We start from the raw sequence: 23906 nt of genomic DNA on the forward strand, positions 1-23906 counted from the left end.
CCTGAGGTGGCCGGCCCAGATCTGTGCCTAGGCACAGATCTGAGTGCCTATAAATAGGCTAGGCCTTGGTTCATTTTTGAGGGTTGGAAATTTTGGAGAGAGGCGAAGCCCTGCTGGATTGGAGACTCGGAACTTAAAAAAGATTAAAACTTTGGGACTTCGGGGACTCACTCCTTCAGATCTGGTGCTCGGCGACCATCAACGTCAAATAAGGCAGGTGTTCGAGAGGATCAGATCTCAGATCTACGCAGGCATACTCCGGATCTAAGCTTGGTCTTAGATCCCGAGACTTGGACGATTGTTTCCTTGGTGAAGCAATCCTCCCCGGCTATTATTTCCTTGGTGAAATAATACCCGTCGTACTGCGTAGATCCGACCGAATCTAGATCTCGCGGTGGTCCACGGCAAACAACCCCGGCGCAGGCAAAGAACCCACCAAGCGAGCGACCGCAAAACAGGAGCTCGCGATTCGTTCGACATAAAGGAGAAAAGTTGTAATCTTTTTTATTTTTATTTGATTTTCGTTGTAACCGGATCTTATAAAAAGACCGGATCTTTTGTAACTCAAAAAGTTGTAACTCAAGATGACAATGGAATCAATAACAAAGAAAGCAACGAATTTCCCCGCGAACAGTGCAAAGTAGGAGAAACTATACAGTACTTATGCGCAATCTATATACTATTACTAAAAGTTGTTACCCTTCAATTCGCCACTTGGCAAAAATGCCACTTGGCAAAAATGGCTCATACCATTTTAAACAACACTTGACAAACATATCAATTGCTATCTTCTTACAAGTGACACTTGTCAAGTTTCTACAAAAGTTCTCCATATTAAATTTGAAATAAAAAATAAAAAAAATAAAAAGTTCTCCTTGAGATTTGAACTAACTCTCCCTGCCTTTTCAATTTTCCAAACAAGATACTTCATAAACTGTTTGAACGCTTTGTAAACTGTTTGAACTGTTTGTATTCTTTTGCTACATCAATTTTTGTATATGAAAAATTCTTTAAGGACCCAAAATATAGGACCAATAGAGGGGACAAGTGAGGTGTCCCCCTCCTATTGGATAATGAGTTGGCTATCATTAATGATAGCTAACTCATTATCCAATAGGAGGGGGACACCTCACTTGTCCCCTCTATTGGTCCCATATTTTGGGTCCCTGTAGCAAAGCTCTTTGTATATTAAACAAATCCGTGCATCGCACGGGCCTGAAACTAGTTAAGCCTATAAATGCACACCCTAATTTGCCGCCCATGCGCTCAAGGGAACCGTTGAAATTTTCAGAAAATAGAAAGGCTCTCCTCTAACGAAACGCACAGGGCAAACCCCTAGATTTCGTTCCCTCCAAATCGAATGAACAAAATCCCTAAAAGTTCCATTTTTTTTTTCATAATGTCTCTCCTCTCCTCCTCCTCCACCTCTGACGACGCGGCGGAGCTGCCTGCGACCACGACGGCGACTCCTGCATCGCCCGCGCCATTGGAAACCTATGCCAGAACTTCCTCCTCTCCTATGGGGTTAGGGTAGGGACCGGGATCCTACTAGTTTGAGCTTTCAAGCTCGCCAAGCGTGGGTCTTACTCGTCCATCCTCGATCTCAAGGTCAGCGTTTCGATTCTCGTCGTCAATTCTATATTATATCAATCAATTGAAAATAAATTATAGTATTGTATCATTGAAGTTGTCATATTTAGCAGGGCAATTATTATTAAAAAAAACCCAGACCCATCAAGTTGTGTTGCGCATGACAAAGAAAAGATCTTTTCTTTGAGAACAAAAACCAATAATATCCTTCGACGCAATTGAAAACTTCTATGTTAACGAAGCAAAGCACGAGAGTAACTTAAAAAAGACCAGCCAACAACCAATTTCTCCACTATACATCACAACAAACTTTAAAATTGCACCAAAGAAACCCGCATCAAGGGGTTAGAAAAGACTTGAACTTTGCTCAGTTCAGAGTGCTGCGGTAGTAGGTGGTCTTCTCTTTGGTTTGATGTGAAGAAAGGAGACGGCGGGTTTGTAATACTTTGAGGAAGAAGAAGAGGGTTATTTAGGGATATTTGAGAGGGAAAAAACATGTATGTGGCTTGTGCATGTTGTTTCAAAGGAATTTTAACAATATTTTTTTTGAAAAAAATGGCTATTTAATAAAAAGATAATGCTAGGGGGTTTCCTAATAAATGACCAAATTATGAAAAGTTTTATAATAGTTACCGTATTTGATATCAGATAATGTTACTAGGTAAATTTCACAGAACTTATTTGGATTTTTAGGAGGGTTTTCAAATACTTTAAACTTCTTTTATTAAAAAAATATCATGAACTTTGTATCTTTTAAAAAAACGCACGAACTATTGCAAATGTTTCTGAAAGCGTTTACATTTTGGTTAAAAGGTCTAAACTACCCTTATTAATATGTGTTCACTATCCCGAAAACCCGGAAAATTTGAAAAATACATAAGGGCAAATCGTCCAAAATATTTCGGCATGCCAAAAACAAGAAACAATATTGAAATTATATTGTTTTGCAGAAAGCCTTACAATATGATATATTGACCGATATTGAAAACAATGTTATATGTGCATATGTGTGGATTTGAAATCAAATCTTACAAAATGGTGATTGTGATTTTCAAAATCATAACAAATTTGCAGTCATCACAAATTTTGAATAGCATTCTCTATTTCTATGATTTGTGATTGTTTCCACAACAATAAATTTGATATCTAGAAGAGAACTTTTCCAATTGAGCATTAACCAAGTGTGAAGTGGGTTATGCAATATTTCTAATTGAACAACTAAATAGTTTCTCCTCTGTAATGGTACAGAAAATTGGTTCGTAAATTGAAGAAATGAGTGTATACTGAACATTGTTTGTGTCTTCCATATCTAGAATTTGAATGACTAGCCATGCAGAACTTGGCTCTTGTTGTCAATGCGTGACCCCTGTGAAGATTTTTATAGAATTCATGTAACAAAACACACTAGAACAACCAACCTTGTAATGGATGATTAAATCACACCCTTTCTTTTCATGTACACTTCTGTCAGTCGAGCAAATTAATGCATATGTAATTGCATCCCTGTGCAAGTTACCCATCCAGCAAGCTGGTTTTGAATTTATTTTAGTATTTCATGCATTTTCCTGCACAAATGTCTACTAGTTTCGAAAGTTAAAGGAACCACAGCTTGCAGTCTAATCTATGTTGTGTAAGTATCTTATGGTAATGCATGTTTAAACACTTTTTCCTGGTATTCTCACTTATTTTGATAAATCCAATGTCATTTATTGTAGAACCATAATTGCATTAAAAACATTATGAACTCCACTGACCACAGAAAGGACTGAAATAGTTTATTTACTCCTTTTCTATGTTTTTATCATTCCTTAATTTACAGCAACTTTTTCGGAGAGGGATTTGATAGTAAGAGAAGAAGCATGCCGTGTTGGGTTATTTTTTGGTGGTTTTACTAGATCTTATCATGTTTTGAGATGTCTTTTAAGAAAGTCGCGGAAGAAAGGGGCGCCATTAAATGCGCAAGTTCATAGACCATTGGATGTTCAACTGTATTACTTTGTCTGATTGTTTGCTTCATGAAAATTCCATCTTTTTCCTTCCTTGTCTCTCCCTCCCTCCCTCCCTCCCTCTCTCCTTCCCCTCCTGCCTGCCTTTCTCTTCACGCCTCTGCATGTAGTAAAAATTGACTTGTCTTAACTTCTGATTCATGCAGTGTAATCTTAACTTATTATTAATATTTGTTTTATTCCCACATCCATGACTTAATTGAAGGTTTTGATGGAGCAGCATTTTAGCAGGTTCAGTTGCAGGCTTGTCTATATTGTCCTTAGATGATTCAAGTCAAAGACGCACTCTTGCTTTACATGTGTTAACTAGGCTTGGTCAGGTCTGGAAATCTTTTTATTTATGGCTAAGTATGATTGTGATAATTTGTCCTTTTGCTCTTCAAGTAGTAATTATCGTTATTTATATCATTGCAGTGTGCATATAATTCTGCAAAGGCAAAGAATAAGTTTCATCTTCGGGAAGCCATTGGAGGCATGGAGATTCTTTACTCTTTTCCTTGGCATGTGCTCAGGTTGCTAAATTTCTAGCCTTTGCATTTATGACCATTGACATTGTTGCAAATAATATAATGGATGGTCATAAATGTTTTATTTGTAAGATCCGGTTTACTCCGAGTATGTATACTTATGTTCTCAACCTTTTTGTTAGATTTTCCCTTTCAAGAAAGTATATTTTGTTCATTTTCACTGTTCAGCATCACTTTCTCTGACTTTTTGCCATCGACAGTGACGACTTTCTCTGATTTTGTGCCTGGAAAAAATCCGCTTTCTACAATTTAATAAATACCAAATATAAATATCAGAATAGCTGGTATAGTCATTATTCAAGGGGTCAGGTCCACTTACCTTTTTTATTTATAATTTTATGGTGGATTTGGTATGCTTGCCCCAAGAGGGCATAGGCCCTAGTAATCAAAATTCATGCTGCTAAACCCACTTCTCTAGAAATCAGCAAACTTTCATTTACTAGAGGGCGTTGGCAATTTAGCCACTCATATTTGGTATTATGTTGCCAGGCTGTAGTTTAAACGTGACAGATTATTTGGATTCCCTTGAAACTACATATTCCATTTAATGATAAAGGCGATAATATATACATCTCATGAAGCCTTCTGGTTTCCCATGTGGATCTCATTGAAAGTACGCATTCCTTAAAAGAAAAAGGTAATATACTTCCAATATAGTCTCGTTGGTTAAGGCCTTGGGGATTCTATAAAAGTTGGAAGCAAATAGGTTCTTACAACTTATGTATATTAATTATTTATAGACAAAAAGAAGATCATGTTTGAAGTTACTCGCTGCGGTCAATTTTCACACTATCTTTCTCAATGATTGTTGGTACCTCTATTTGAGAAGGGAAACAAAACCTTTTCACAACTTTTCAGGGGAAAATATGCCTATAATGGCTCTGCAGTGTACAGACCAAATGTAAACGCATTTGGCTGCAAAAGAGTTGATATAGAGTAGTAGATGACATAGAATAGTAGCCGTTCTTCTGTTGACTCCCACAAAACGATAGATCATTCTTACTTCTCGTTTTTCTTTTTATTGGTGGGATATTGTTTTCGCTTGTTTGGTTAACTGCTCTATTTTATTAGGTTGTGTGAAAGTGGGAACTAGAGTCTCTGATGCTGTTTCTTTCCATTTACTCCTTACTTTTCTGTAATTTGCTGCCTTTACGCTTGTTTTATATTTTCTCTTAGCATGGTGTTGCATTCCTACATTGGAAGACTTTTTTTTTTAATTTAATGTGATTCTAACCTAAAAAAAATTGATTTTATCTCTATACATTTACGATTGACATATACACTATTCATTGAAAAGGGAAATTGTTGTTTTGATGTTTAAAGAAAGGAGTACATCTAGAGCTGTTTTAGGGGATTATAAGCAAGACATGTCACTGAACTGACATTAGGATAAATGACTTTTGGGTGAAAAGTATGAATCCTCTTTCAGCTCCAATCAGCATCGTTTTGACACATGTCTGGTTATGGTAAAAGCTCATTGAATATCTGATATGTTGTCCCCCGTTGATTTACATGACTGGTGTTTGGGTAGTTTGTATTATAAGAAATAAAATTTTCGATTGACGCACAATGCAGTTTTCTAATTTAGTTTCGGCATTCTGGGTCTTATCCTTCTGTGCACACTGTGTCTTTTCTAATCTAAGTTTAATTGTGAGCATAAGTTAATTCTTTATGCTCGTGAGAGGAAACAAAAAAATTTGTCATCAAAGATACCATGAGAAATCATTTAGTGCAAAGCTCAAGGCTTCCGAAAATCATCAATGTCTTCTGTAGAACACACTGATTAGGCTGAGACAGTCTGTACTATCTTGTTCAGGGGATTTCTGAGGTGACAAGGTCTAGATGCTGAGTTGCGGAGAAGCAAAGTTAAGTTGGCCCTTAGCAGAACATACCTTCCAGAGAAGTAGAATCAGATACCAGTGTATTCATACATGTTGTGTTGCTTATTTTACGGTTTCTGAAGTGCACCAGCGGCCTCTGGTGTACATGATTTAACCATCTTAATAGAGTATCTCACATTTTATTCTCAATAACCACAAGATCTAGCTTCCTATGAGTGTGCTCATTTCTTATCCTATTTTCAGTGTATGTCCACACATTTCTTAAAACATTCTCATTTCTGCTGCAGTCTTTTTGGCACATGTTTCATAACTGTCCAACATACTAAACCAGCTACCTTGTGTATTTAATACATATATCCAGTTATTGGAATCTCCTACTCGTACTTCTTGGTGTTCCGTTCTCGGTGCGGTTTGCTCAACAATGTTTTTGTCTGCTTTTGCTGGAATATTTCAGGTATTATTTCCTATCTGAGTCGATTCGTTACATAATACCTATTGTTTCTGATGTTAGTTTCGGTGGTCCTCTATGTTTACATCGAAAGGTGGCAGCTAAAGATCACAAATCTTTGTATTGGGCTGCTGGCGGGATATCTGCTCTTTCTGTACTTCTGGAAAAAAAAGGCTAGAAGATCTGAATTGGCCCTCTATGTTCTTCCACGAGCTGGAGATTCTTTGTGGTACATCTTAGCGAATCGCCACATACTTCCAAATGTAAAACATGCTGAGGTATGATTTGTTCCTTTAAACTCTCTCCAATATGTTTTGCGATTTTGCTTGCTGTGGGTCAGATCTAATCTTGCCCAAGGTATACACAATGAAACTTGTTTCTTCTATTATTTTTATCATTGCATTTTGCTTATTGCATATGATTTAGGTTATGATTTTTAGGACAGTTTCCTGTGGATTATAATGTTGAAAGGGCAGGTTCTTCTGAATTATGATATTGAGCCCTGCTTCTTCAAGTTCTATTTCTGCTTGACCACCCCGATGGTTGGGGATTTGGTTAGAATTCGTGCTCGGAGCCCCAGCAAAAGTATAAATTTGTTAAGCTTGGTTTCACATAGCATATTTGTTTCATGGATGCCATATAAATAACACTAAAAGACTGGCTCTTAAAGTAGTGTTCGATGTTCAACTAGGAAATCTTCATCAATACAATACTCCTGCAGTGCAGAACCAGTGACGGGGGTTTCCTAGGAAACAAATGACCACCCTTCTTTCCATCGCTTCTAGCATGAATCTGTAAACATTCCTCTAAAAATTGAATTCTCAGATACAATTCTTTACAACATTTTGGAGTTGACGATTCATCACTAAAATATACCACCAATCCAGGATATTATCTGAGTAAGGATGAGTGAATAATATTCTAGGTTCATCGGGATGGATATGACACAATATGTTGCAAGAATATGGGACATCTGGAGACGGATACATCAAACAAGAAAATTGTACATGCATATGCCTGTACTTAAAAGTCCTAAAATTTTAAATATATATAGCATGAGCGAACATCGTTGAAAGAGAACAATACCTCAGATATGAAACATTTAAAACTATAAATATGATGCATCTACTCATGAACTTATATGTTTTAAACCCATCATCAATTTGTTTAAGTGCAGTCGGATACTCGGATACAGGTGAGGGTATATCAGTGCAAACTTTGGTAAAATATAAGGTATTTAACGGCAAACAAGCCCTGTTTTAATTGCCTGGTTGTCTGGTCAATGTCATGACTCATGATTATGATCACCACCTAAGCCTTTCCCATCAAAGTAGGCTATAACAGAACAAGGCTTCGTGAAAGATTTATGACTGGTTGACGACTTTACATCTGACACTCTTTAACTGACAGCAGTATCCTGGCTAAGAAAATTATGACATGACTGCTTTTAACACTGAATACCTGGCTGTGTCCTCCAAATCCTCCTAGTCTTGGGGGGAAATGTAGAAGGAAAGAAAGATGATAGGATTTTCTCTTTCTCCAAACCTTAAGAAGGGAGTCTCTCATTAATTAAAACAATGCTACTGTGGCTTTGCTCTCCTGTTGACAGCCAGTAATGGCTCATGTGGTAAGCGGGAATAGGTTGGAATGGAATGTCTGTTCTCACTTCCGCTACCTGTGTACCGAACACTAGAGCATTTTGTGAGAATGAGCATTCTGAGAGAAAAGTTAGGAATCATGATTCTCGCTTTAGTGATAACAAATCAATAAAATGAAACTTTGACATTCCAAATTTACAGCAGCAGCGAAGTCAGCCACTACTGGCAACGTCACTAATGCAAATTTCTTGTCTCGGTGGTGATAGCTGTCACTAGCAATGACGACCAATGTCAACGATATTGACGTCCAACCGAATTTTTTTCCCCGCTTCATTCCCTTATGGTACCCAAACATGAGAATGAGAATGGGCATTCTATTCTCATGTTTATTCTATTTCATTACTTGCTTCATTCCATTCTCGCTGGACTCAGTTCAAGTTTTTGATGCCTGTAGTCAAGTCATTCCAACAACTAGAATAATACATAGAGGCAAATGACCACCATCTTTCCTTCAGCGACCTTGATGTATAGGCACTTGTCAGATTCACTGACTTGATACCCATTGTTGCGAACAACCCCATCGAACTTCTCATGTCAGAGTTTTGGTGCCTGCTTAAGTCCATATAGAGACTTAACAAGTTTACAAACTTTACCAGTTGGAGCATCAAGTCATTCTGGTTTCTCCATGTAGATCTCTTCTTCGAGATCTCCATTAAGAAAGATAGTCTTCACATCCATCTGATGTATGATGAACCTTTTAATCGCCGCTCATGCGATAAGCACTCTAATAGTAGTGATCCTGCAAATTAGTGCATAGATATCAAAGAAATCTATACATTCTTTCTAAGAGAATCCTTTCGTCGTCAGTCTTTCTTTGTATTTTTTAATAGTACCATCAGGATGAAGCTTCTTCTTGAAGTTTCACTTGCAACTGATAGGCCTTGTACCTTCAGGTACATCCACCAGCTCCCAAGTGTAATTTTGGATCAATGAATCCATCCCATTATCTATAACTTCTTTTCACAGAAAAACATCTGTTGACTGCATTGATTCTTGGCAAGTTTGTGGATCTCCTTCCATATTATAGATGATGAAGCCATCTCCAAAATCTTTCTATCTCCTAACGCGCTTGGAAGATGGTTCGGTAACTCCATCATTGACACTTTCGGTTTCTTGTGAAACTGGCTCCTCTTGTGCATCTGACGTACTAGCATTCTCTGCTATATCTTTGAGCAATAAGCATTTATCTTTGATAAACTTATCCTTAAAAAATTCTACATCCCAAGCTTCAATGATGGAGTTGGTTCCAAGGTTCAGGAACCTGCACGCATTGCTATCTCCAGCAAAGCCAAGAAATACACATTTGTACCTTTGGTCCGAGCTTAGGCCTTTTGAAATCTGGAACTCGAACATATGCGAGACACCCCCACACTTTGAGATTATCCAAAAAATCTGGCTATCCTAACCATAACTGATGAGGAGTATTATTAATTTTGGAATAGGGTATTTTGTTCAGAATCCAGTTTGTCATCAATAAAGCCTCTCCTCAATAGCAGGTAGGTAAACCAGATGTGATTAGCATCGAATTCACCATCTCGGTCAATGTGCGATTCTTCCTTTCTGCAATCCCATTAGATTGCGAAGAATACAGAGCAATAGTTTCAGCAATGATTTCATACGAAGTATGCTTCCGACTCCTTAGATCAGTACTCTCCTCCTTGATAAACACATAAAATATGCATTATCTTAGTGTTTCAAGTATGATTTATAGGTGTTTGATGCATATTTTGTGTTTAGATCGAGGATACTGCAGTGGTTTGTGTTCTTATATGTAGTTATTGGCTCAAGATTAAAAGATTCGATGATCGTTGGGAGTTAAACAAGAGTTTGAAGCAACAACCGGACTTAGGATGCATGGTTCAAGAAGAAAATGGATGCACGAGCATGAAGAACTAGAATTTAGACCATGATGCAATTTGAATCCAGAAAAGCTCAAAGAAAAAAGTTGTAGATCTCTTCGACAGCTTTCCAATGCAATTTGAATCACCTCATTCTGAGGTCGGACGAAAAAGTTATAGCCAAAATACCAAAGACTGTGCAAACAAGCACAAAATGAGCAAGACAGATTCCACCACACCCGTGGCACAGGCCTTATCTTTTTTTCAGATTTTTTGGGGACATATAAATAGATATTTTGGCTTAGAGTTTAGATATCTTTTGTTATGTTCTCTTAGCTGTCAATTAGCAATTATTTTAGAGTTCAAGTATTGAAGCAAGACATTAATTTCTTGTACAATATTGGATTACAAGTTCTTATTTTGAAGATTTCAATTAAAAGACATGTTAATTTTTTTCTCTCTTTAATTTATTTCTTCTTATCATTGATTTGCATAATTATTTGATGTATTCTCTTATCCCAATCATGTGTGAGTAGATTCTTTGCCTAGGATTGGGAAAGAACCCAACTTTTTGGTGATTGATGATGAATTAATATAGGTTCTTGGTGAAAGTTTAAATATTTAAAATTAATTTCTTGTGTTTTAATTTTGTTGATTCGCTTGATCATTAGCAATCATAGGTAATTAATTGAAGGACTTAAAGGTGGAGATTAATACCGAACCTCTAGATATTAAGCTGGGAACTCGAATCACGAAAGTAGTCTAGATTGCTTGAGGATTTGATTTGGATTAGCATAAAGCTTAATGGGTTTAATTTAATCTTGATTCCATAAAAGTAGTTTGATTAAGATTAATTAGGCACGATCTTTAGACCTTGAAGGAGGCTTTAGATTAATTTAGGCTAATTCACCATTTCTAGTTTAAACCAATACTGAGAACTGAAATAATTCTTCATTGAGCATCGAAGTTGTGGTGAAAACTCAATCCTGGTCCTTCATTATATTGAATTCCACCTGATTAGCTATTTATTTTATTTCTTTTAATTCTTATCTCTTCTAATTTACTCATTAGTTTAGCTAGTCAAATAACGTAAAATTTGGTAATTAACCCCTAGTCCCTGTGGGATCGACCTTGATAGCTACAACGAGTCTGTGCACTTGCAGATTTTTCCTATCAAGTTTTTGGCGCCGTTGCCGAGGACTACGATGTTAATATTAAGTGCTTACGTTATTAAGCTAGACTAGATTTTTTTTATATTCTCTTCGCTACTCGCTTTCTTTTATGCAAGGGCATCAAATAGAAGCACACAACGAAAACAATCCTGAACTATTGGTGACTCTTGCAGAGATAAGAAGTTATATAAGGGAGCAAAGGAACACAGAACAAGCTACGATGGGTGATCAGAATTAGCTTCTTAAGGATTTCGCTGCCCCAAATGCTCAAGGCACGCATTCAAGTATTACAAGGCCCACTGTTGAAGCTAATAATTTTGAGCTAAAACCATCACTGCTCTCAGCAAAATCAGTTTGGAGGAGGTGCTACTGAAGACCCGAATCTCCACCTGTCGATTTCTTGGAGTATTGCGACACTTTGAAGCTTAATGGAGTGACTAATGATGCTATTCGACTCAGACTTTTTCTGTTCTCTTTAAAGGACAATGCTAGGGCTTGGTTGCACTCATTGCCCGCTGGGTCCATCACCACTTAGGATTAGTTATCCAGAATGTTTCTTGTAAAGTATTTTTCCCCAAGTAAAACAACACAGATGAGGAACCAGATCACAAGGTTTGTACAGAAGGAAGGAGAGTCACTCTATGAAGCTTGGGAATGCTATAAGGAATTATTGAGGATGTGCCCTCACCATGGACTGGAGAAGTGGTTAATTGTTCACATCTTCTACAACGGGCTCACTTACAACACTCGGATGACTGTTGATGCTGCTGCAGGAGGAGCTTTGATGAACAAAACAATAGATGAGGCATACACTCTCATTGTAGGTGTCAATCAGCAAGGACAACAATGTCAAGGACAACTCCTGCACTCTATGCACCGCATGATGCAGTCTATTCATGAGTGGCAGCTCCGCCAGGATGCCTCCGCTACACCTTCTTCTGACCAGTGAGTTAGTATGTCCCCTGCACCCTTGCACTCATTTACATCATACGACATTGGGGACAATGTAGATCTTAAGCTTGGGGTGTGTGTTGTTTATGTATTGATTGACTAACCATTATTGCCTTTTTTTCATTTTTCTTTGCTTTTATTTTCGTTTTTCTTTGCTTTGTTTTTAATTCAAAAAAAAAAGAAATAGGGAAATGATCTCCTGATGATGACATGAATCTTTAACCTTTATAAATCATTGAACTAGATAGATGCTTATTAGTCGGGACTAGACAACTTTTTAAACCACCTTTCAACTGATTCTCAAAGGCTTTTGATTACAAGTTAATAATATGGAAGAACCACACTTGAATGTTATCTTGTCTTATAGGATTTAGCATTTATGTGGCTAGCATCATAACTATTACTCTATTGAGACAAGAGGGACTCTTGTCTTATAGGATTTAGCATTTATGTGGCTAGCATCATAACTATTACTCTATTGAGACAAGAGGGAAATTAAATTTGGTAGACAAATAAAACCGTATTACTCTATTGAGACAAGAGGGAAATTAAATTTGGTAGACAAATAAAACCGGTGAGATCTTGAGCCTTAAATTGGATGTATTACATATCCAATTATTATTTTTCTTTTCTTGTGTGATATTCTCCAATGGTGTGGGATACTAGAACTTGCATCGAATCTCTTCAAGGCCACATATAACTTTTGTATGCATAAAAGGTGATTGAGGCACATTTTTGTTTATAGTTCACTTTTGCCAAACAGCCTACCATGCACTATTGTTCCCTTTGATTAGACCCTTTGAGCCTATTAGCCTAATTTTTGTTGATTTAACCCACATATGTAACCTTCAAAACCCGATTGTATTCCTTACCCAATGCCTAAGCTAGTGGAGCACAATTTATGATATAATGGGTTATGTGAGTAATGAGGTGTAAGCTTGGGGGTGTGAAAGTAGATGTTTGCTTCCTTTTCATAATTCTTTCTAAAAAAAAAGAGATAAATAAAGTGTCCTCTTTATGGTGTATGTAATTATTGGTGTCAAAAGAATTCATTATGGCGTACTAAAAGGAATAGTTGGAAGAAGTTCTTTGATAGATGATAGAGTTTGTTTGGATGTCATTGATCTTACTTTGAGATCTAATCTTTTTCAATTATCGCTCCACTAGTGATAGGCTTTCAACTATAATCCAAATATATATCCTATCTTTTGACCCTAGCCCCATTACAACCAAATAAAAGACCTCATGATTTTGTTGTATCCCTTAGTTTTCAAAGTGACGGAGAATTGAGATGAGATGCAAGCCTATGGATTGAATACATCCATTCGGGAGAATTTTGAGCAACACAATCTTATCCTTAAACACATGAGAGATTGAGAGTCCACATACCCTAAAGTGAGGGTCTACCAATTTAACTACCTGAAAGTCTCAATTTTACTACTTCTGGATTGAATCTAGCTACATTAATTTCTTTTTCCTACTTTGACTTGAGAATTGGATAGGATGGCTATCCTTGACTTGTTACGCTTGTGATAGTAAGTAAAATTTGAAATGTGATTTCGTTGAGAGTTTGGAAATTACTTTGTTAAGTCCCAATGAAACGTATTTGTCTTATGATATGTTTGATATTGGTTAAAGAATTAATGAGGGGTAATCTCTACTCTATTTGGCTTCCACTCCTCTTAATTTTTTTGTTTATTTGCTTGAGGACAAGCAAAATTCTAAGCTTGGGGGAGTTGATAAACACGTAAAATATGCATTATCTTAATGTGTTTCAAGTATGATTTATGAGTGTTTGATGCATATTTTGTGTTTAGATCGAGGATACTGCTGTGGTTTGTGTTCTTATATGCAGTTATTGGCTAAAGATTAAAAGATTCGATGATTGTTGGAAGTTAAACAAGAGTTTGAAGCAACAACCGGACTTCAGATGCATGGTTCGAGAAGAAAATGGATGCACGAGAATGAAGAACTAAAATTTCGACCATGATGCAATTTGAATCCAGAAAAGCTCACAGACAAGAGTTGTATATCTCTTCGAAAGCTTTCCAATGCAACTTGAATCACCTCATTCCGAGGTCGGACGAAAAAATTATAGCCAAAATACCAAAGACTGTACAAACAAGCACAAAATGAGCATGATAGATTCCACCACACCCTGGTGTGGTGCATATCACACCCGTGACACGGACCTTATCTTTTTCCAAATTTTTTTTGGGGACATATAAATAGATATTTTGGTTTAGGGTTTAGATATCTTTTGTTATGTTCTCTTAGCCGTCAATTAGCAACTATTTTAGAGTTTAAGTATTGAAGGAAGACACTAATTTCTTGTATAATATTGGATTGCAAGTTCTTATTTTGAAGATTTCAATTGAAAGACATGTTAATTCTTTCCTCTTTTTAATTTATTTCTTCTTATCATTGATTTGCATAATTATTTGATGTATTCTCTTATCCCAATCATGTGTGAGTAGATTTTTTGTCTAGGATTGGGAAATAACCCAACTTTTTGGTGATTGATGATGAATTAATATAGGTTCTTGGTGAAAGTTTAAATCTTTAAACTTAATTTCTTGTGTTTTAATTTTGTTGATTCGCTTGATCGCCGTATTAGCAATCATGGTAATTAATTAAAGGACTGAAAGGTGAAGATTAATACCAGACCTCTAGAAATTAAGCAGAGAACTCGAACCATGAAAGTAGGCTAGATTCCTTGAGGATTTGATTTGGATTAGCATAAAGCTTAATGAGTTTAATTTAATCTTAATTTCACGAAAGTAGGTTAATTAAGATTAATTAGGCATGATTTTTGGACATTGAAAGAGGCTTTGGATTAATTTAGGCTAATTTACCCTTTCTAGTTTAAACCAATACCGAGAACTGAAATAATTCTTTATTGAGCATCGAAGTTGTGGTGAAAACTCAATCCTGACCCTTCATTATATTGAATTCCACATGATTAGCTATTTATTTTATTTCTTTTAATTTTCATCTCTTCTAATTTACTTATTAGTTTAGCTAGTCAAGTAACGTGAAATTTGGTAATTAACCCCTAGTCCCTGTGGGATCGACCTTGATAGCTACAACGAGTCTGTGCACTTACAGATTTTTCCTATCACTCCTTTGTCGCTCCTGAGTCTTTTTACCTACAGCCCAAGCTGCTTCTCCACTCGACTACGAAACTCGACAAACTTGCTGAATGTTTCATCTTTAGATTTTAGCAGGTAAACGTGACAGAAACGAGAATGATCGTCAATGAAGGTGATGAAGTACTTCTTGCCATCACAAGTGACGAAGCTATTCAAGTCACAAGTATCTGAATGAATCAGATCCAACAGGTTGGTGCTCCTCGTGACACTTGAAAATGACTTCCTTGTCAACTTTGCTTACGTGCAAACTTCAAACTTCTTAAGTTTGTTACCCCCACATTTTGAAAGTAATCCTAATTTCTCCATGCTAGATAATTTTCTATAATTTACATGTCTCAGCCTATTGTGTCATAACACAAAGGAGTAAGCAGAAGATGATACTTCATTTACAATGGGATTGGGTGCACTCGTACTAATTTTATACATGCCATCAGTATGATATGCATTACCAAAATATTTTTTTTTGAAGGATAACACAATCTTTCCTCCTTAGAAATCCAGCCTCATGCTTGCATCACACAACAGGCTTCTAGAGACTAAGTTTTTGACAATTGAGAGAACATATTTTACATCTTTTAATGTGGGAGTCTTCCCTGAAGAGAGAGTCAGCACCACAATCCCAATTCTAAGAACAGGAACCACAAAACGATCAGTCATTGATACGTTCATTTTAGCAGCAACATAAGAAGAGAATAGATCTCTGTTGCAACAGACATGACAAGTAGCACCTGTATCTAACCACCAACCAAAGATGTTGTTAGGAGTTGTTATCTAGAAGAGTATAGCCACACAATCATCAACTTGATTGGCATTGTGCGTTGTTTCCTTCTTTGGTGTTTTGCAGTCTTTGACAAAATGTCATTGCTTCCCACAGTTAAAGCATTTGTTATTCTTCTTGAACTCCTTCTTCTGACGTTCAGGTTCTTTGGATTTTGGTTCTTCCTTTTGTTAAAGAATTTCGTCTTATTATTAAAATATGAATTATTATCCTTCTCAGAATTAGCAGTCACCATGTTAGCAGACGCCTTCTGCTTAGCAATGAGCTCAGTCTTCGTGCGAGTCCGAGTCTCGTCTTCGATCTGAATGAACCTCTTCAGATCAGATAGAGTCACATGTCTTTTCCTTCTCCGAATACCAGTGGAGAATGACACCCAAGATGGAGGAAGCTTGTTGACAACTGCACCAGAAATAAAGGTTTGGCAAAGATTAATTTTTTCATCATTCAGCTTCATAACAAGCTTTTCAAGCTCTTTAACTTGAGGGAAAACCTCAGTGTCATCTTCGAACTAGAAACTTGTCGATGAGGTGATATTTGGACAGTTTCTCCTCATCCTTGTACTGGTCCTCCAGAGCATTCCAGATTTTCTTTGCAGATGGCTTGTTGGTGTAAGCATCTGCTAGATGATCAGCTAGGCAGTTAAGAATATAACTCCTGCAGAAGTGATCATCTCTAGCCCAAGAGGCTTCAGTTTCAGAGTCTTCTTCAGAGTCGGGTTTCTCCTCAGAAACCACATAGTAGATTTTCAGGAGTTGCATCCCGGAGATCACTTTCTGACGCCATGCGTTGAAGTTGGATTCGTCAAAGTTCTCTAATTTAAAACAGTCCACTCCAAGGGTCCTTGCAAAATCCATAGTAGATCAGAATATTGCTTTAAGATTGTTAGCACCTGTAGTTAAATCTAGAATAATACAGATATAAAGCAACAAATAACTGAAAGAAAGTTGAAGTGCAGTAATTTTAAAATTATCCAACTCAGTTGCTGTGCGTTTGTAAAATGTTGTGCTTAAACCAATATTTAACCTACTCCGGTGCAAGGATCCCAATGCTAAATTATTTCCAGGGACAGCAGTACAGTACTTTGGTATGCACCAACACAGTACTGTCAAGATCTCTTTGATCTATAGGACCTCTCGGTCAAGGCAACAATCTCCTCGATCTATAAGACCGGTCAAGGTAACAATCTCCTCGGTCTATAAGACCTTCTCGGTCCAGGCAATGTTCCTACGAGCACTACTAGCTATTTTTCAAACATATATCTGTATATATTGATTGTTGTTTTTAGAATGAATTTTCTTTAAAGATTTGAGGTCTATTTATAGCGTTCGGGAAAACACTATGCACTAATAAAATAATATTATTTTACTATACATGTGGGATCCGCGTCTAAATTTTTCTTCGGTGGGGCCGCCACTTTTTCATTTTTCAACATCTGACTAACTTTAGGCAGCAGCCCATGTGATGTTTTGATTAAAAAATAATTAATATCCAACACAAGTGTACCAAACGGGGCATAAGATTCGTGTTATGCTGACCGAGAGGTCACCAAAGTCGTAGCTATTTACGTTTTATTAGAAGACTCGAATTTATTTCTAAAACGTTATTATTATCCACGAGTGCATTCTGATACGATTCGTCAATCCCACGTGGCAGGAGTCTCATCCGTAGTCTTCTTTCTAGCAGAATAAGCGACCCAAGCCCACCTTGGTAGCATCGAATCTAGTAAATCACAAAAGAAAGAGGAGATCGAATCGAAATCATCAGCGCAAAAGTACAATCTTGGGCCCATTCCTGGATTATAAAAATGCTACATAATGTCAAACACTTTGTAGGGTAGGTCTGTTGTTGGTGCCCATTTCATCTTGCAGCGTGAGCTAAATCCACAAGTAGCGCCTCTGGTTCATTTTCGTATACTGTAATAAGCTGAGAGGGAATTCCGGGAGTTTTTAGGTGAATTTATAACATGCCAACAATTAATAACTAGTGTTAAAGAGTCGAGAGAACCTCACAGAAATGCCAACACCATTAAAGGTCGACGTATTACAGTTAACTTGAAGAATTTATACATATTACCGGGTTGTGTTTTAGCGTGGAAGTGTTTTTGTGTTTGCAGTAGGGCTGAGCATGGTTCGGTCCGAACCGAAAAAACCGATCGAACCGACCCGAAAAAATCGGTTTTATGAGTAGGGCGGTTCGGACCGGGTTGAAAACTTTTCAACCCGAACCGACCGAATATAGTGCAATACTACCCATTCTGATCTCAAACCTTATCCGACCTGTCCCTAAAGAGTCAAAGACTCAAACCCTAAACTCATTTCCTCTCCCAGCCGCGCGCCGCTCCTCATTTCCTCTCCCTCACTCTCTGTCCGCCTCTCTCACTCTCTCTCACTCCTCAGCCGCTAGCGCTCCGCAGTCTTCATGGCCGAGGCCATAACATCTCCTCAGGCTCAGGATCTATCTCCGGCTTTGGGGGGGACACCCGCACCCGTCGCTGTCGCCGATGCCGAGGTATAATTTGAAAATCATTCTTCTACATCTCAGTGATCTTTTTTCTTGTCATGTGATGTTCTTTTGCTCTTCTTCAAGCTTCCTTCTCATTCAATGTTGACTGCGGTTATTCTTTGAAAAGCATCTGTAATATTCAACCTCCCTTTCCTTTTCAACTTTAACTTTAATTTTGCTGGTTATGTTAGTGGATGATGCTTCAATGCTTGACCCTTGATAAAAATTATGTTCCAAATTTTAAGTTCTCTTCAGAGGCAAGGATTGTGATAAAGTTTTTCATATGACTTTTCCATTTTTGATTGTGATAAAAATTATGTTCCAATTTTGCTGGTTATGTTATAGTGGTCATCACTCGTCATTTGTTTTATCTTTAACAGTTTGAACTCTGGGCATTAAGTATGTTGCATATGTATTAGGAACTGAATCATTATGGGTTGAAAACAATATCATTATATCAGTGTTTAATGCTTCATAATCTCCTACTTTGTTGATATCTTTTTTTTTCTTTAACACAGTTTGTTGTTTGATAAGAAGTTTTCTTTTTTTTTCTTTAACACAGTTTGTTGTTTGATAAGAAGTTTGATGAAGTTAGAACCGAACAAACCGAGCCGACTTGTAACGGTTCGCTTCGGTTTTGAATTATAGGCGGTTCGGTTCGGTTGTTCAAATCTTAGTAAAAACCGAACCAAACCGATCGTTGCACACCCCTAGTTTGCAGTTTATTGGCTTATTGTCGGTGTTGCTGTCGTCTAGTTTTCTTTTACTGCACCGAGAACTCTGGCCGAAGACAGTAAGGCGGAAAATGCAAAACTAGGTTAATCCTCCGCGTTTTTTCGATGGTGAAATGCTCGATTCATCAAATATATTAGATATTTTCGAAATACATTAAAGACCACATACAATGCCAGTGCCATATAACTTTCCGTGATCATGCAGCAGGCATGAGGATCGAGTCCTGCACACGTCAGGCTATGACTTTTTGCGCCAAATTTCAGTTTTTTAACCATTATATAATGTGGTTATAGTTATATATTTTTTATGCTGAGTAGTGGATGATTGAATTATGTCGTGCTTGCATTTTTTCTGATAGAGCTCCAAGATCGTGTTGCTGCAGTAATTTATCATCCCATGCGAGCATCATGACTTCTTATGTCGCAAAACCGAGGGTGATTTTCATAAAAGCGGCTTTCCAGGTGCTCCATAAATATATATCTTATATATCTGAAATTTTGATTACTGCAAGCTGTTTTCTTTAAGGGAATATATATCTTATATATCTGAAATTTTGATTACTGCAAGCTGTTTTCTTTAAGGGGCTGTTTGGTTGGTTAAAAAAAAGGAAATATATTATGGGAAACATATTTCCTATAATAAGCTCTTTTCTTTTGTTTGGTTCACCTCCTAAAAGTAAGAAAAGAGAAGACATAAGATAAGTTGACATCATCTTATTGGAGGATGTGACACAATTTTAAGGAAACTCATTTCATGACTTTTTTTAAAGAAATGGGTGGAACACAAGTTTTAGTGATTTCCTTATCTATTTCTTTTTTTTTTTTTTTTTTTGGACTTTTTTTAAAGAAATGGGTGGAACACAAGTTTTAGTGATTTCCTTATCTATTTCTTTTTTTCTTTTTTTTTTTTTTTTTTTTTTTTTTTTTTTGGAATCTAGGAAATCAACCAAACAGCCCCTAACATGAAGCCTGGTAAAAATTAACGGCATAAGTCTTTTTTAGTTCGTGTTTAAATTTCAGTGATAAATTTCTGTATTTTATGTGTTCAAACATAGATCTTGAATTATTCAATAAATTAATTAATACTCCCTAATTTTCAATCAATATTAACCGAGATTTCCCGTCACAGGCTGCATCAACATTAAAATTACGCTGCCTCCATTATAGTTTTTTATACAACGCGTAGGGCAAAATACTAAGTTTGAAGTTGAACCCTCGTGTATACAAATATCCAGTTTATAGCTGGTTTGATTGATCAACTTTTGGAAAAAGTGCAGCTCGTAATAACATTATTAATGGTTAATGACGATAAAACTAGAAAACATGGAAATGAGCTTGCAATATCAACCCTAGTTGCATCAAAAATCATGAATCACTTGATCAAACGTAGGCATCGAGAGAAAAACATGAGAAATACCTCAAGTGAAAAATCAGATCAAAGGAACAAAATCTCTGTGACATCAAAGAAACCCACCAGTAAAACCATCACTTCACAAATGAACTGTATAATTGCAAGGCGAGGAGAAAGGATAATATATTCAAGCCATGTTCATAAATTGGTCCTCATCTATTGATCACGGAGTTTACATATGCTGTACAGCTTTTTTCCTATCCTACATTCAACCGCGCTAAACCTGCACGAAAACAAATTCTTTCGGGAAGTGCTTGGGCGATTGGGGACTCTATCCAGCTCCGCAACTACCTTCTTGAGCCCGACACTGATATGCCCTGGTGCCCATACTAATGATATATGGGGACGTGGATTCTGCATCATTCAATTTCATAGTTCAGTTCTCTGACAATAAAATGGTAAAAAAAAAATTGCATTTTTCATTGTCTTCATTGTAGTTAGTATGGTAATAGATGAAATAAAACTATATAAACAAGAGAAAGAAACATTCAGGGGAAGCCTTGACATAGCATGTTACCTTGAGGAAAGAATAAATGTTTAATATCCGTGAGTGAAGGCATCAAGAGAATATGTGATTGAAAAGTAGCATTCGAAGTAAATAAAACTATAGTGGCGATTCAGCAAATGTGAGGGAAAAAATGATTGACTCGTTACAAGAAATAACCATGCGCTGATCTCCTTAAGGTGATGAAATTCAGTTGGCATGGCTGGTTTTCATGGTCTTGTGACAGCAGAACAAGTTGATATGAAAACTTTTTCTTAAAGTTTAACACCTGACCTTATAAAACTCTGGAAGACCATGCAGTCTATATATCTCATCGACAACCCGAATCTGCCTACTTATCTGCAAGAAACATTCCCACCAAGTTAGTAGGAAAAGGTGATGCTTCAAAATAGAGAGGAACATCATCCACAGTAACCAAAGTTTTGAGTCTTTTGACGCGTTGAGAGAACAGAGGTACTATGAGACGAAGCTTGTGGCCAAGTGATTTATGATTTTATAAAGCCAACAATGCTCACCAGAAAAATTGACTGTCAGCTAAAACATGAATAGTAAGTAGCAACTGAGATATGCCCTTTGAAGTTGCAATCAAGTTTTTCGAAAGTATTACAAGGACAGGTCTCAATCTTTTTATAAAGTATATACCTCATAAAGTACTAAGTTGGATTGTAAAATGGTTCATGAAGCTCAAGGCTCAAGCTTGGATCATCTTGAGAAAAGATTGCTCAGGCTCATTCGTTATATCTAAACGAGCGAAACTGAACAAAATTTTGGCTTATAGCCTTATATACCACAACAATGCATTACTATTGGCTTAGAATTTTGGCAAATTGCCATCTTGATTATGTGCTCATAAGCAAATTCTTAGTCTCATTTAGATAGGAAACCTGTGGGAGAGAGAATTCAAAACTTGAGTCAGACATCTACTTCATTGTATGAAGTAACAGTAAAAGTGAATCGATGACAATGCTTCCAGGGCAAAGCTTCTAATATAAAATATTCTCTTCTGCTCCAACGAGTAAAAACTAAAAAAGAAAAGCCATGATCACATGATAAATTTTGAGTTTAAAACATTCTCATGGTTCAAATGTGACAGATCAATCCTCTATGTAAGCAAGTGACAAACTTTACCATCATGTTAAAAATGATGTAATGGAAATATTGAATAGTTTACAAGTTTTATTTAATGGAAATTAGTTGACACTTGAGTCAGTATATTTCTCTCTGTGTGACCCGAGGTTCCCATCTCTCCTTTAATTGTTGCTATCAAACAACCTGAACAGGTCTTCATCCAACAATCATATATTCAGGCAAGAGTATTCCCAGAAAAATGTGCTTATAAAGTTTGTATGTTTAGCCCTTAAGGTATGATCTCCACCAAGATCAGGTATAAATTCACATTCAACTAATACCGAATTTCTAATTATACATGTAATCAAGAAGTCCAACCACATAGGATTTGAGTTTATATGCAAGTACAGTTAGAAAATTGATATTTCTGCACATTATACGTTCACATAAAGAAGCAAGGGATAGAGTACTAGAGTTCATCAGTACCTCTGCTAGTCCTTCTCCAGTAACTTCCAGCGAGATGAAGGAACGTGTTTGGTCGTCATTGACAAAGACATCCCATTTATTAAAATCTATCTGGTATCTGCTATCAAGGGAAAAGAGATAAGTTATTCACCCAACTGTCACAGTCATACAACAATATGAGAAACTTAGCAATACATGGGAAGCATCAAAATGGAGACTAGAAATGTTAAGGAAGCCATTTATAAACTATCCCAAAGTAGATATTGGCAGACCTCCTTTGTGATTGGAACTTTTGTTGAAGCATTGCCACAATGGAGTTTATCTGATGTGCCTGAATTGGAACAGTTCTACCCAAACTAATATGGAATTCTCTTCCTAGGAGCATTTGTTCAAGCTTTTGATCATCTTTGCACAATTCATTCAGTGCAAAATCAACATCAACTACATACAGGCCAGATACAGCAGACGCAACTTTTTTCACATAACTGGCAAGCAGTTTTCTTGCTGTAGATGGTATACGAACTGTGCACACAAAAAAAAAAGAGAACATTACGTTCCACCTTCAGAAACATAGAAACAATAAATTAGTACTAAAAATCTGTTGGTTAAATAGAGAAATAATAGTTGGAAAGTGTGGAATTTAATCAAATACAAATTCCTAAAAAAAGAATAAGCAAAAACTTCAACACCAGCCTTAACAAATATTCAGTTGAGCAAACATTAACGAATGATGCAGAAACATTTCAAATGTGGAATCTAGAAGCATAGCACACCTAAAGTCACCATGGTTATTTAACAGCGGCAAATACAGTTAGTTAGCTGCTTCTATAAAGACAAATGTATTTCAAGCTTCCTGGATCAAGTAGATGCCGATAAACTTGAACTCAAAGCAATCCCTTATTACCACCCATCCTCCATCTCTCTGGGTGTAGTGTGTTTGTTATCAGTTTCACTTTCTAGGGTTTCTATTTTGATAGCCTGAGCGATCTTGATCTACTTTTAATTTGAGTTTTTGGTTAGCATTGGTTTTTAAATATTAGGAAAAAAAATGCGGCCATAATTGATTCAACCTTTGATTAATTTATACCAAGATTGATCATCCTATCAACCAAGACGTAATAGCTAATCAGCTATACAATAGACTGAATTATTACAGATTTCACTACTCCAGTATCAGAAAGAAAAACTTGTCATGTTACGGTGTAGTCCCCATTTTAGGCTTTCCTTAATTGTTTTTAGGTGTTGATCAACTCGCACATT

General features: G+C 36.7%; 1 protein-coding gene and 1 long non-coding RNA gene across 2 annotated transcripts in view; one reads left to right on the top strand and one right to left on the bottom strand.

The window, feature by feature from the left end:
- Window positions 1451–6416, top strand: LOC109839020. The gene is made up of 4 exons (XR_002246617.1): window positions 1451–1608; window positions 3817–3916; window positions 4011–4108; window positions 6326–6416. It is a non-coding gene; the product is annotated as an uncharacterized LOC109839020 (long non-coding RNA).
- LOC109839320 (U6 snRNA phosphodiesterase) overlaps window positions 20623–23906 on the bottom strand; it is a gene marked incomplete at its 5' end in the record, with an annotated part of 11166 nt that continues 7882 nt past the window's right edge. Inside the window, 4 exons of the mRNA XM_020407748.1 lie at window positions 20623–20962; window positions 21387–21452; window positions 22668–22764; window positions 22919–23168. Of these exons, the coding sequence (XP_020263337.1) occupies window positions 20765–20962; window positions 21387–21452; window positions 22668–22764; window positions 22919–23168 (611 nt within the window). The remainder of the gene's footprint in view (window positions 20963–21386; window positions 21453–22667; window positions 22765–22918; window positions 23169–23906) is intronic.

Source organism: Asparagus officinalis, chromosome 4, assembly GCF_001876935.1.
Source record: "Asparagus officinalis chromosome 4, Aspof.V1, whole genome shotgun sequence".
Taxonomy (NCBI): domain Eukaryota; kingdom Viridiplantae; phylum Streptophyta; class Magnoliopsida; order Asparagales; family Asparagaceae; genus Asparagus; species Asparagus officinalis.